This window comes from Aspergillus luchuensis, chromosome 6, assembly GCF_016861625.1.
Source record: "Aspergillus luchuensis IFO 4308 DNA, chromosome 6, nearly complete sequence".
Taxonomy (NCBI): domain Eukaryota; kingdom Fungi; phylum Ascomycota; class Eurotiomycetes; order Eurotiales; family Aspergillaceae; genus Aspergillus; species Aspergillus luchuensis.
Genome location: NC_054854.1, coordinates 2,531,583 through 2,544,217, shown reverse-complemented (window position 1 = coordinate 2,544,217; position 12,635 = coordinate 2,531,583). Strand labels below are relative to the sequence as shown.

Below are 12,635 nucleotides of genomic sequence, written 5' to 3'. Positions count from 1 at the left end.
GTACGGCTTGACTCTAGACGAGCCAGGGTCTCACATTCCTCGCAATGCTGTGTGGGGTCTGTGTCACCGTGGGAAATTGGCTCATTTGCCTTTATAAAAGGTATGTACAGACATACTAAGTACATAGACTACAACATATTATTGATAACTAGATAAATCTGTTTGTTAATTTTGCTCACCTGCCTATTAATGTCTACCTTCCTTAATCCACACAACGCCGGGTGTCCTCAAGAACTGAGGAAGGTCCGTGCAGACAAGCCTAAATATCCAAGCTTTTCTTCATATGAATCTGAAACAATCAACCCATATTTTTAATATTTAGTCCAGCGCCAAGACACGCTGCTGAAATTAGAGCCAGATAGCGTCGGCAAGTTGAGGGACTAAGAAAAATTAGGGATAACGGCTTGGAGAAGGCCTATGGTCTAGACCTTTGGAGTAGAGGCTTTTGAAGATGGGTTGATATCTCCTATCTATTGGTTTTTTTTCAAAAGTGCCTGCAGGGAGCCATACTTCGTGCACGCGTTAAGCCTAGTACAGATTTAACAATATTCTTTCCGATCATCAACTGTCTCTATATATTCATAGTAGATGTACAGCTTCCACATATAACGAAATAACAATTCAATATCATACACTATTTCGAGTAATCTTAGACGACTATAGCAACATGAATCGAACTCTCTGGGCAGTTTCTTGATTCAATTGTATAGACATCTGGCAAAGTGAAGATGCGTAAACCTCTTGTAGACTATGCAATATTTACTTCTATCCTCTACTGCGTGAATAGTAGTTGTCTCAATATAAATTCTACTTCCTCCTTCTCTTTCCGGTTATACCGAGTATAGTTTATTTTTCATATAAATTGCTGTTACTGGAGAATTGTAACCAGCTACTGCATACCGCAGGCATCTCTATTCATGCGGCAAAAAAATCCCATAGGATGCTAACGCATACAGTACTACCGACGTGTTAACCCAAACACTCAAGAATGAACCTACAATAAAATGCGGAACACTCTTTGTGGGAAATGACGAATCCTCACAAGCAACCGCTTTTCTTGATTCCTAACATATGAACACCAAGAAAAAGTCCAAAGAAGATCGCGGCCCTAAAGGCCGAGCAATATAGGGATGAACGATGCTGTGTATGGTGTCCTTACAGACATTTATACGTTCATGTTCGGGTGCAGGGGTCATCACAGCACGCGTGGGAAAGGCGTTGCTAACTACGAGAGAATCTTGCTGAGACAGTTTTCAGTAATTAACACAATGTTACTTCCAAGAGGGAGGTAAAAAGTGCTCGAGATACTATAGTATCCCATCTGGCTCAAATCATTTGGAGCACATAATATAGCCCGAGGCCCCTTGATCCCTCAATTCTCGCAGTAACACCACACACACTTAGATCACGAACCAATGCATGCCACGTTGTAGAAAGCTTGCTGTCGTAACTTTAAACACAACTGAATATCCAACAAAAGCAAAACAAAGCGTAGTCATACAAAACTTAGATATGAACGAGTGGCGCAGCCGACTGATCGGCTGCCTGCGAGTCGATTCTCTCCGTTATTCCTCCATTATCCTTGCTTCCAACATGCTGTTTTTCTCGTGCTTCCACCGCCTCCGGAAACCCATCGCAAATAACTGATAGGAGGACTCATAGATTCAATCTGGACTTCCCCCCTGCTGCTAGAACCATTGATTGGTGCAACCGGTGGGTCGGTACGGAGCATTAGTAGTAGTAAATACGGAAAACTTCCAAGTTCTGAAAAGCAGCTCAGCTCGTCCCGTCCGTGAGATCGAGTCACCGTTGATACAGTATATTGAACCAACAGGTTGTTTTGACGGAAAGATCTCACGAACAAGAAATATCATCACCTCGAATAGCAGATTATAGAGATTTCTTATATTTATTTATGATCTTGTTAAAATAGAGAAAATAGTTAGGTTAAATGGGGGCTAAGTATTGACTTGATTATAGCTTGATGTCTTATTGGCGGTCAACAGACCTATATTATTAGGATTAGGCTGGTTATCTACAGACTAGTACTGTATGTACTGTCTTAGATCGATATATCCAGAGTTTTATATTTCTATAATTCTATAACAGATACAAAGCTTGCTTGATTATCAGGTCCTCCAGCTGAGTAACACGCATCCAGCCAGGATGTCTTAGTCCAAGGAGTTGGCGACGGGTCCGCCATTGGCATTACCGTGGGGCCTACCTGGGATCTTCTGCGTCTCTAATGGCATGTTATCACAGAGGTTGACTGTGTTACTAATAAATCAGTTAGATAATCATTCTTCAGGTAGCCTGGCTTCGCAACAATATACCGGGTTACAGTCGTGACTGATGATACTCACTCTGACTTAAAAGCGGGTAGACTCGGTAGGTGGTGCACAGGCCATGTTATTTATTCTGCTGGAATAGCTTGAATATTCGCGGGACCAGAGGCCAATCTTAATTAGCTCAGTTAGTGAGAATATAGGATAAGGATCATAGAGCACATACGCAGCTGGGGGAATAGCAGGCGGTCTTAGCATGGTTGATGGAACACTTATCTCATCAGTCACCATATTCCAGGAAAGAATCGCCCATAGCTAGCTTGTCAGGACAACCAATGATCTGCCACCGCTCCCCGTTGACAGACTTACTGTGGTTGGCTTTTCATTGGTGAGGTTTCAGTATTGTTACATCTTGTTGAATTCACCGACCCTTGAAGTGCACTCCGCTAGGTCGAATAGAACAATCCTGTGTGATATTATTTCCCGGCCGAAGGATCAACAGTCATCGGAGCAACTTGAGATCAAGAGACAATTGGCGGTGACTGTCATATTTCACAGAGATAAAGGAACGTTTACATCGCGGATTTCTCATTCCTGGTTTAAAGAAGCTGTAAACAAGTCCTGCAGCCTTCCCATACAAGAAACGAGACAATGCGACGATGATTGGTCAGACTTTACACAGATATAGTATTCTATATGGATGGGTGTCGAAAAGGCAATCATTTTAAATTATGCAATGTTCTTATCTTAACTAACATGAGTGTCGATCGCTCAAGCCAGATTAAGGAAAGAAAGCAAAACGATACGGTATACGGTCTTCTGGTGAACTGCTACACCCCCTTTTCAGTCTGCATGCGCAGTAAGGGCTATGTAGAAAAAGACTCAACGCTAATAATAGAAAGAAACTTTACTGGAGGGGGGAAGAAATGCTTGAACCACCGTCGTTTCTCTTTTAGCCCGTTGCATGCGCGTCGGTCTCTCCGAAGAACACGATATTGTGATGACGGGATAGAAGACATTTACGCGTTGATATAAAGCTCAACCTTATATATCAGTGATATGATTGGGGGCCAAGAAGTGGAGGAGTGAATTAGCCTCTATTCATACTATTTAGGCGCATATAGGGTTCATGATCTGGTCATGTTTATACGATGATGCTAATTGAAATGAAAATTTGCATCGACAAAGTACACTTTAACTATTTTGTAGTGTCAGGTCCAGTCGTATATGTTTAGTTTCTATTATTTTCTGAATTGAAGAGATACAGAATACGAAGTACTAATATGCTAGGAATAGACAAATGCTTATTGTGGCTATCAACGACTATATTGTATTGCGTCATGCAATCAGCTAGCGTGGCTACGTACGATCATATTATTGCTGGACTTGAGTTACTAGCTCTATCACTGCAATACAGATTGGACGAAGCATTAGCATGGATTTATGCTAGTTAGCACAGGGTTGGGGGCCTAACCATTAGTTTTGTCGATCAGATGACAGAGCATCGGCTGCAAACAGACATGCCAGCACGTCCGCATCCACGGCTCACTCTACGTTTATTTATTACCCTTTACATTTATTAACAGGTGCCCCACCCTGTTTCAATGTCAGTGGAAACATCTCCATGCACTTTAACATACAGAAATAGGTTATGAGCACAATGCAACTCTCTCCATCTATTGTCTCGTTGGCAGACATGCGGGCTGTGTTGGAATCGGATCTGCTCAGTCTCGCTGCTTCTGCCGCGGGGTTTGGGCTGCTCTCGCACGTCAGTCTCTTTCGCACCAGTTTCCCGGTCGAAGACTATCTCTTCGTACTATTTACAATCTATGCGGTCGCGGTGCTATTGACAGCATCTGCGTACATAGCCTTGACGCAATTCTCGGTCGCTCAGGCTCTTCTTAGAGTGGTACTCATCGCATCCGCGTTCAACACGGGTCTTATCTCCAGTATTGGCATCTATCGATTATTCTTCCATCGCCTGCATCACTTTCCAGGTCCAGTGGGAGCCAAGTTATCCCGCTTCTATAATGCCTACTTGGCAGGCAAAGATCTCCAATACAATGTGGAGATCGCAAGACTTCATCACGAATATGGCGATTTTGTTCGAACCGGTAATCCTGTGCTAGTTAACTTATCCACCTTCTCGTCCAGGTTGTAATGTATTCCGCGTTTATAGGTCCACGTGAGGTCTGCATTGTGCGGAAGTCCGCTATACCTTTACTCTTTGGGCCACAGTCCAAATGCAGCAAGTCAACATGGTATGCCCATATCTCAACAAACCCCAAGTACTGCTCTGTGCATCACACTCGTGATCATGATGACCACAGAATGCGGAGAAAGGCGTGGGACCGGGGCTTCAACGTAAAATGTATGTTAGCTTGATAAATCTCTCTCTATCATCTCCATTAACCCAATGACTGATCCCATCATCTTGTTCGTTCAGCTCTCGGAATATACGAGCCCCGGGTCAAAAGCAAGGCTGATCTACTTGCCGCCCATATAGCAAAGAACCTGGGCCAACCTATCGACGTGACGGCTTGGACAATGTTTCTTAGCTTTGATATAATGGGAGACGTCGGGTTTGGCAAAGATTTCCATAACCTGACCACCGGTGTGGAGCATCCCGCGATCAAAGGAGTTCACGACCATATGGCCGCCGGTGCTACTCTATTGCAGGTCCCGTGGTTCCTCCACATACTCTGCCGTATCCCTGGTGCCGTTTCTAGCTACAGAAGCTTTTTCAAGTGGTGTGCTGATGAAATTGAAAGGAAGCAGAAGGTATGCAATTCTCATCGTGAAAATCTAATGGTAATATCTAATGATTGTGTCGTATAATGCTATCCTACAGACTTGGGATGCAAACTCCTATCCCGAAGATGTCGTTTCATGGCTTCTCAAAGCATACGTGGAGAAAAGTGCTTCTGCTGCTCCTTCTCGCCTGGCCCTGAATGAGGACTCACGGGCAGTCATTATTGCGGGGAGTGAGACCACAGCCACCACCTTGGCGACCGTCTTGTACTATTTGGCTAGGCATCAATCTGTGCTGGCCAAGCTCCAGCGGAAACTGGACGAGGCTATGCCGGGCGGAGAAGATGACTGGAGTTATGATAAGGTCAAGGATATCTCGTTCATTGATGACATTATCAATGAAACCCTTCGCCTGCGTCCTGCTGTTATGACAGGGGGCTATCGTGTCACGCCAGCCGAAGGACTTCAGGTCGATGAAGTCCATATTCCAGGAGACACCATTGTTTTCGTGCCTGTTCAGCTGATTCAGACTGACGAAAGGTACTACGAGGAGGCTAAGGAATTCATTCCAGAGCGATGGAGTGAGAAGAGACACGAGATGAGGACCGACGGTGCCCCTTTCATTCCTTTCCTGACAGGTGAGCGATGGTTTTCCCTTGTGGTTTACCCAGATTGACATTTGAAGCAGGCCCTTATATCTGTCCCGGGAAGAACCTGGCCATGATTAGTCTGCGGACCAGCATATCGACCATAGCCCAGCAGTACAACTTCTCGTTTGCGCCTGGCGAGACGGGAGAGGCATTTGAAACGGGAGCACTGGATACTTTTACTACGAGTCTGCCTCCTTTACAGCTTGCATTCCAACGTCGTGAGATGTGATTGTCAAAATGTCGTGGCATCCGTGTCTTATAGAGTTCTTTAGCAAATTAAAATATGCCTTATAGCAATACGCACAATCTTCCCACATCCAAGCAGCTATAGGCTATAGGCTATACTCATCACAGATAAATTCATGGCGGCGGATGCTCTAGGCAACATAAACTCCAAGCTCGTTTCCTAGCCATAGCTCTAGGTCACTTTTTAAAGGCCCGTGACCATAAGGCTCTCCAGTTACTCCCAGGATTTCATGACAATATATCACAAATGCGCAGGATGGCAGATGACAGGAAGTTACGCGTGCACGCATATACCCCAATCTTTTTTCGTACAGATCAATGAGGTCGCGCTCATAAAACGAGCGAAGATCTCGCCCAGGAATTAGGGATAGCCTCGACATCTCCGAGTATAGATACCCCAATCTCGTAAACTTGTCTTCCTCCTTGAACCAACACGCTGAGCCTCGTGGAGCCCTGTAAGACTTCTTGTATTCAAAAACTCCCATTAACGAAACTGGCGGCTGCCGGAGTAGCATTTGTCTCCAGCTTGCTTCTTCTCGGAGGAACACTTTCTCTCTATGTGGATCAAGTTGAGGAAAATAGAGATTGGACACTTTCTTTCGCCAGAATTCGTGCCATATATAGGAAAGCAGTGGGTTATCCTCGACCATATCCCTTGCCCTTGGCTCGGTCGGGAACGCATTGGTCGCTGGTTTGAAGAACAATAAGGTCTGGAGAGAGCTGGAGTCTTTGATGAGGGTGTGCCATGCACGACAGACCCTTTGAGCAGATACGAGCAAAGTGCGCATGTCCAGCTGTAGAAGAATCATCTCCAAAAGTTCAGGGATGCAGATTTTCTGGGCGGCCATACTTGCGTTTTCCGTTTGAGAAGTAACTGAAGTAGATTCTTTGGTAGTAGCCATATCCTGTGGAATGTAGATACGAATGGAAAGATTTAGTAGAAGCAAAAGCTGGTAGGTAGTCATTCCCTCCTAGTTGCGTGTCTAACTCATATCGATGGGCTCATGATAAGGTACAAATGATGACATTGTAACCAGATAGAGAACTACCATGGAATGCTAAGCATGAGGCTGAATAGCATTATATGGATGTGTTCGTCCGTAACAAGTATAGAGGAACCATGGTGATGATCACGTTTGAGACCAAAAACAACATCTAATAATAGGCATGCGCTGCTTACCAGGATCGTGGCGCAGCTTTGGATGCTCATGTTGTGGGTACTTGCGAGTTGCTGAATTGACTTGCAGATGAGCCAAGCCACGAGAACATGTGACATGAAAGTCAGATTCTCTGCATATTGTGCATGGTATCAAGGATATCTCCTTACTAGAAATCCATGCAATCAAGCACTTTGTTTTGTAGATGGAGACCATTAGATGCCTCAGGTATCATAACGATGTAACGGTATTACGATGATACCCCATGTCACCATTCCCAATTCGGAATAACTAACCCGATCTGGTAGCCCCGTGACAAGCAGGCCATTTCTCTTGGATGGAACTGAACAACAACCAACTGCCGAGAGGAAGCTCTCTTTTCCAATGGTGGACATGGACGGCTCTTTTGGTTGATCTCGCTATATTAATCTGAAACTGTTTCAGAGGGTGGGCACCAGCTAGCTCTCATTCCAGTCTGGCGCGGGCAAACCCACCCTGTCTTAACGGGGTATGGATCAGACAAGACAAAGAATCGTGTCGGCCCAGCCACTGGCGGTGATCCAACGCTAACTCTGATTAGCCTCGACGCCTTTGCGCGGCATCTGGCTTAACCTCCAGGCAGTCAGAATTTCTCCTCACCACCCCCCATCCCCAACTTTCGCACCTTCCTCGTCGCTTACTATCGACTCTCGAGTATTCCGCTTGATACCTCCTCGTGCTCCGACCGCGTTGCAAGTCCACAGTCTTCGGTGATCCTCTCTCCCGTCTCGTCCCGGCCAATCAATGCTCCAGGGGCATCTGTTTGTCCGCCTTCAGCGTCATGGCCAGCGGTAGGCCCCCCGGCCCTCATCCAGCCGCTGGCCACAATGATGAACTGCTGCTGGATGAGTCGGCTCCCATGTACAATTCGGGACAACGCCCACCGGTCAACGATGACCACTTGTTGCGACAATACGACATTGACGACTCCGAAACTCCTAACCCGCGTCCCTCAGTTTCCTACGACCACTTCGTCGGCGGACAGGTGCCGCCGCAGTCCGGTGCTCATGCAATGCCCGCGCATCCCCCGACCCAAGCGGGGGTATACATGACCGATCCTTACTCCGGTGCCGACATGTCCCGCACCTACTCGCAAACCTCCGGGTTAAGCAACTACCACCGCTACTCCCTCGACGAGTTCGACGATGACCGGTCGATGCACGGATATTACGATCTCGACTACCAAGATGATAACCATTTACAACCCGATAGCCGCGTTCGGCAGGCAAAGGAAAGGAACAGCATACTGGGTCTGGGAGGCGGGTTGATGGGCAGAGCGAAGCACATGCTGGGCATGGGTGCTGAGTACTCGGAGATGGATCTGCCCCTGACGGAATCTGGAGCCAGAGCTGCGCGGGTGGACAGTGCAGATCCGGACGAAGGCAGCGCGGCCAGGGCTCCCAAAGCAAAGAAGAAGTCGGATTTTAAGTTTGGATTTGGCCGCAGAAAGGTCGACCCGTCTACGCTGGGTCCTCGCATGATTGTTCTGAACAATCCGCCTGCCAATGCTACGCACAAATACGTCGACAACCACGTTTCAACGGCCAAGTACAATGTCATTACCTTTATCCCGAAGTTCCTCTACGAACAATTCTCGAAATACGCCAACCTTTTCTTCCTCTTCACCGCTGTTCTCCAGCAGATTCCGAACGTGTCTCCGACGAACAGATATATTACGATTGCCCCGCTGTGTATTGTGTTAGCGGTATCGGCCATCAAGGAATTAGTTGAGGACTACAAGCGCAGGATGTCTGACAAAGGATTGAACAATTCGAAAACGCAGGTTCTGAAGGGGTCACAGTTCCATGAGACCAAGTGGATCGATGTGGCTGTGGGAGATATTGTCCGGGTCGAGTCCGAACAACCATTCCCGGCTGATTTGGTTCTACTGGCGTCCTCGGAACCCGAGGGCTTGTGTTATATCGAGACCGCGAACCTGGACGGGGAAACGAACTTGAAGATTAAGCAGGCAATTCCGGAAACCGCGCACTTGGTCAGCCCCGCGGATCTCAGTCGCTTAAGTGGACGGGTTCGGTCCGAGCAGCCAAACAGCAGTCTGTACACCTACGAAGCAACTTTGACAATGCACGCCGGTGGGGGTGAAAAGGAATTGCCATTGGCGCCGGACCAGCTTCTCCTTCGAGGCGCCACCCTCAGGAACACTCCGTGGGTCCATGGCATTGTCGTTTTCACGGGTCACGAATCGAAGCTGATGCGGAACGCGACAGCAACTCCGATCAAGCGCACTGCGGTGGAACGCATGGTGAATGTTCAAATTCTCATGTTGGTCGGCATTCTAGTTTCACTGAGTGTCATCAGTTCCGTTGGTGACCTGATCGTTCGCCAAACTGAGGCTAGTAAGCTGACGTATTTGGACTACGGCTCTACCAATCCGGTCAAACAATTTGTTCTTGATATTTTTACCTACTGGGTTCTCTATTCGAACCTTGTCCCTATCTCGCTTTTCGTGACGATTGAAATCGTCAAGTATGCTCAAGCCTTCTTGATCAACTCCGATCTTGATATCTACTACGATAAGACAGATACACCGGCAACGTGCAGGACATCCTCTTTGGTTGAAGAGTTGGGCCAGATAGAGTACATCTTCTCCGATAAAACTGGTACACTTACTTGCAACATGATGGAGTTCAAGCAATGCACGATCTCAGGCATCCAGTACGGTGACGACATCCCCGAGGACCGGCAAGCCACCGTCGAGGACGGGATGGAGGTCGGAGTCCATAGTTTTAAGAAGTTGAGGGAGAACCTGCGCTCTCACCCTTCGAAAGATGCTATACATCATTTCCTCACTCTGCTCGCTACTTGTCACACGGTCATTCCGGAGAGATCTGAGAAAGAGCCAGGGAAGATCAAATATCAAGCCGCGTCTCCTGATGAAGGTGCACTTGTCGAAGGTGCTGCAACCCTGGGCTATGCCTTCTCCAATCGTAAGCCCCGGTCAGTGATTTTCACCTTTGACAACCAGGATTACGAATATGAACTTTTGGCGGTCTGCGAATTCAACTCTACAAGAAAGCGCATGTCGACAATCTTTCGCTGCCCTGATGGAAAAATCCGCATCTATACTAAGGGTGCGGATACTGTCATCCTTGAACGCCTGCACCCCGACAACCCAATGGTTGAAGCGACTTTGCAGCATCTGGAGGACTATGCATCGGATGGTCTTCGGACACTTTGCTTGGCTATGCGTGAAGTTCCCGAAGACGAATTCCAGCAGTGGTACCAGATCTACGACAAGGCTGCGACAACAGTTGGCGGAAACCGTGCCGACGAGCTGGATAAGGCTTCGGAGCTGATTGAGAAGGATTTCTATCTCCTGGGTGCCACAGCAATTGAAGATCGTCTGCAGGATGGTGTCCCGGACACTATCCATACACTCCAGACGGCAGGAATCAAGATCTGGGTCTTGACTGGTGACAGACAAGAAACCGCCATCAACATTGGAATGTCGTGCAAGCTTATTTCCGAGGACATGACGTTGTTAATTATCAATGAGGAGAGTGCGGAGGCAACTCGAGATAATTTGACCAAGAAGCTCCAGGCTGTTCAAAGTCAGGGGACCTCTGGTGAAATCGAAGCGCTAGCTCTGATCATTGATGGTCGATCATTGACGTTTGCCCTTGAAAAGGATATGGAGAAGCTGTTCCTGGACCTGGCTGTCATGTGTAAAGCTGTGGTCTGCTGGTAAGTTAACCTCGCTTCCGTAGGCGGGACTGAGCTAATGGTTTATAGCCGTGTTTCTCCCCTTCAAAAGGCCCTTGTCGTCAAGCTTGTTAAACGCCACCTTAAGTCTCTACTTCTCGCTATTGGAGATGGCGCAAACGACGTGTCCATGATTCAAGCCGCACACGTTGGTGTTGGTATCAGTGGTGTCGAAGGTCTACAAGCTGCTCGGTCTGCGGATGTTGCTATTGCACAGTTCCGGTATCTTCGCAAGCTTCTGCTTGTCCATGGTGCCTGGAACTACCACCGGATAAGTCGTGTCATTCTGTACTCGTTCTACAAGAACATTGCTCTCTATATGACGCAATTCTGGGTGAGTTTACCTTAGCTTGGGCGAAGCTGCTCGCCATTTTGTACTGCTACTGACAACCTCTAGTATTCCTTCCAAAATGCCTTCTCTGGTGAGGTTATCTACGAATCTTGGACGCTTTCTTTCTACAACGTGTTCTTCACCGTTCTCCCTCCATTCGCAATGGGTATCTGTGACCAGTACATTTCCGCTCGACTGCTGGACCGCTATCCTCAACTGTACCAACTCGGACAGAAGGGTATGTTCTTCAGGCGACACAGTTTCTGGTCGTGGGTTCTAAACGGCTTCTACCACTCCCTCCTGCTGTACGTTGTCTCAGAACTTTTCTTCCTCTGGGACGGTCCCACAGGAGATGGTAAAACTTCCGGCCACTGGGTGTGGGCCGAAGCAACCTACACCGCAGCACTAGCAACAGTGCTAGGCAAGGCGGCCTTGATTACCAACATCTGGACCAAATACACGTTCATCGCCATCCCAGGCTCGATGTTGCTCTGGCTCATCTTCCTCCCGGCCTACGGTTACGCAGCCCCAGCCATCGGCTTCTCCCAAGAATACTACGGCACGATTCCCCGTCTCTTCAAAGACCCCGTCTTCTACCTAATGGCCGTCATCCTCCCCTGCATCTGCCTACTCCGCGACTACGCCTGGAAATACGCCAAACGCATGTACTACCCGCAACACTACCACCACGTGCAAGAAATCCAGAAATACAACGTCCAGGACTACCGCCCCCGCATGGAACAATTCCAGAAGGCGATCCGCAAAGTCCGTCAAGTCCAACGTATGCGGAAACAGCGCGGCTACGCATTCAGTCAGGCCGACGAAGGTGGACAGATGAGAGTGGTGAATGCTTACGATACTACCCGGGGCAGAGGACGCTATGGTGAAATGACTAGCTCCAGGGCTCTGGTGTAATGAATGACTTGATTGACTTTACCTGATTGATTGATTGATCGATGGAAGCTTCTATTGCTTTTTTTATGTGTGTGTCTGTGTGTGTCTTTTGTATTTCCCTTTTTTCTTTTCTTTTCTCTTCTTTTCCTTTATCTTTCGCTTCTCTGTAATTCTTTGAAGTGTTCCCGTCTCGTCTCATTGCATGAGTCTCCATCCTTGTATTAGTTGCATTTTCTGGCGATGAAATGAAGTCTCCTTTTTTCCTCTTGGAATGGATGGATGTGGCTTGGTCCGTTTTCTTGTGTCCTTCCTCTCTTCTCTTCTCTTCCTTTATATTACCTACCTACCTACCTACCTAACCAACTACATCAATGAGACAACCTGAATCAATACTGGCGGTTATATATGTGGCATTATCTACTCTTCCTCCCAGCGTTCTACTAGTATGCAATATAGTCATCCGGTCAGATATCCAGCTACATACTGCTCGCTGATTGAACGACCTCACGAATCAAATCTCAAGTTAATGGTACACAACTTCTCTCTAGCCAACCCACAC

General features: G+C 47.4%; 3 protein-coding genes across 3 annotated transcripts; 2 read left to right on the top strand and 1 right to left on the bottom strand.

Annotated features, from left to right (window-relative positions):
- Nucleotides 1-3,936: 3,936 nt before the first annotated feature.
- Nucleotides 3,937-5,915, top strand: AKAW2_60844A (cytochrome P450; the record flags this gene model as incomplete). The annotated part of the gene is made up of 5 exons (XM_041693016.1): nt 3,937-4,399; nt 4,465-4,656; nt 4,732-5,066; nt 5,137-5,674; nt 5,725-5,915. 5 exons carry the CDS (start codon nt 3,937-3,939, stop codon nt 5,913-5,915), a joined length of 1,719 nt encoding a protein of 572 aa, XP_041546343.1.
- Nucleotides 5,916-6,063: 148 nt separating this feature from the next.
- AKAW2_60845S (F-box protein) lies at nt 6,064-6,897 on the bottom strand (the record flags this gene model as incomplete). Its single annotated transcript, XM_041693015.1, has 1 exon — nt 6,064-6,897. The coding sequence occupies one exon, from the start codon at nt 6,895-6,897 to the stop codon at nt 6,064-6,066; it is 834 nt and encodes a 277-aa protein (XP_041546342.1).
- Nucleotides 6,898-7,909: 1,012 nt separating this feature from the next.
- Nucleotides 7,910-12,097, top strand: AKAW2_60843A (aminophospholipid-translocating P4-type ATPase DRS2; the record flags this gene model as incomplete). Its single annotated transcript, XM_041693014.1, has 3 exons — nt 7,910-10,833; nt 10,882-11,185; nt 11,249-12,097. The coding sequence occupies 3 exons, from the start codon at nt 7,910-7,912 to the stop codon at nt 12,095-12,097; spliced, it is 4,077 nt and encodes a 1,358-aa protein (XP_041546341.1).
- Between the last annotated feature and the right edge of the window lie 538 nt (nt 12,098-12,635).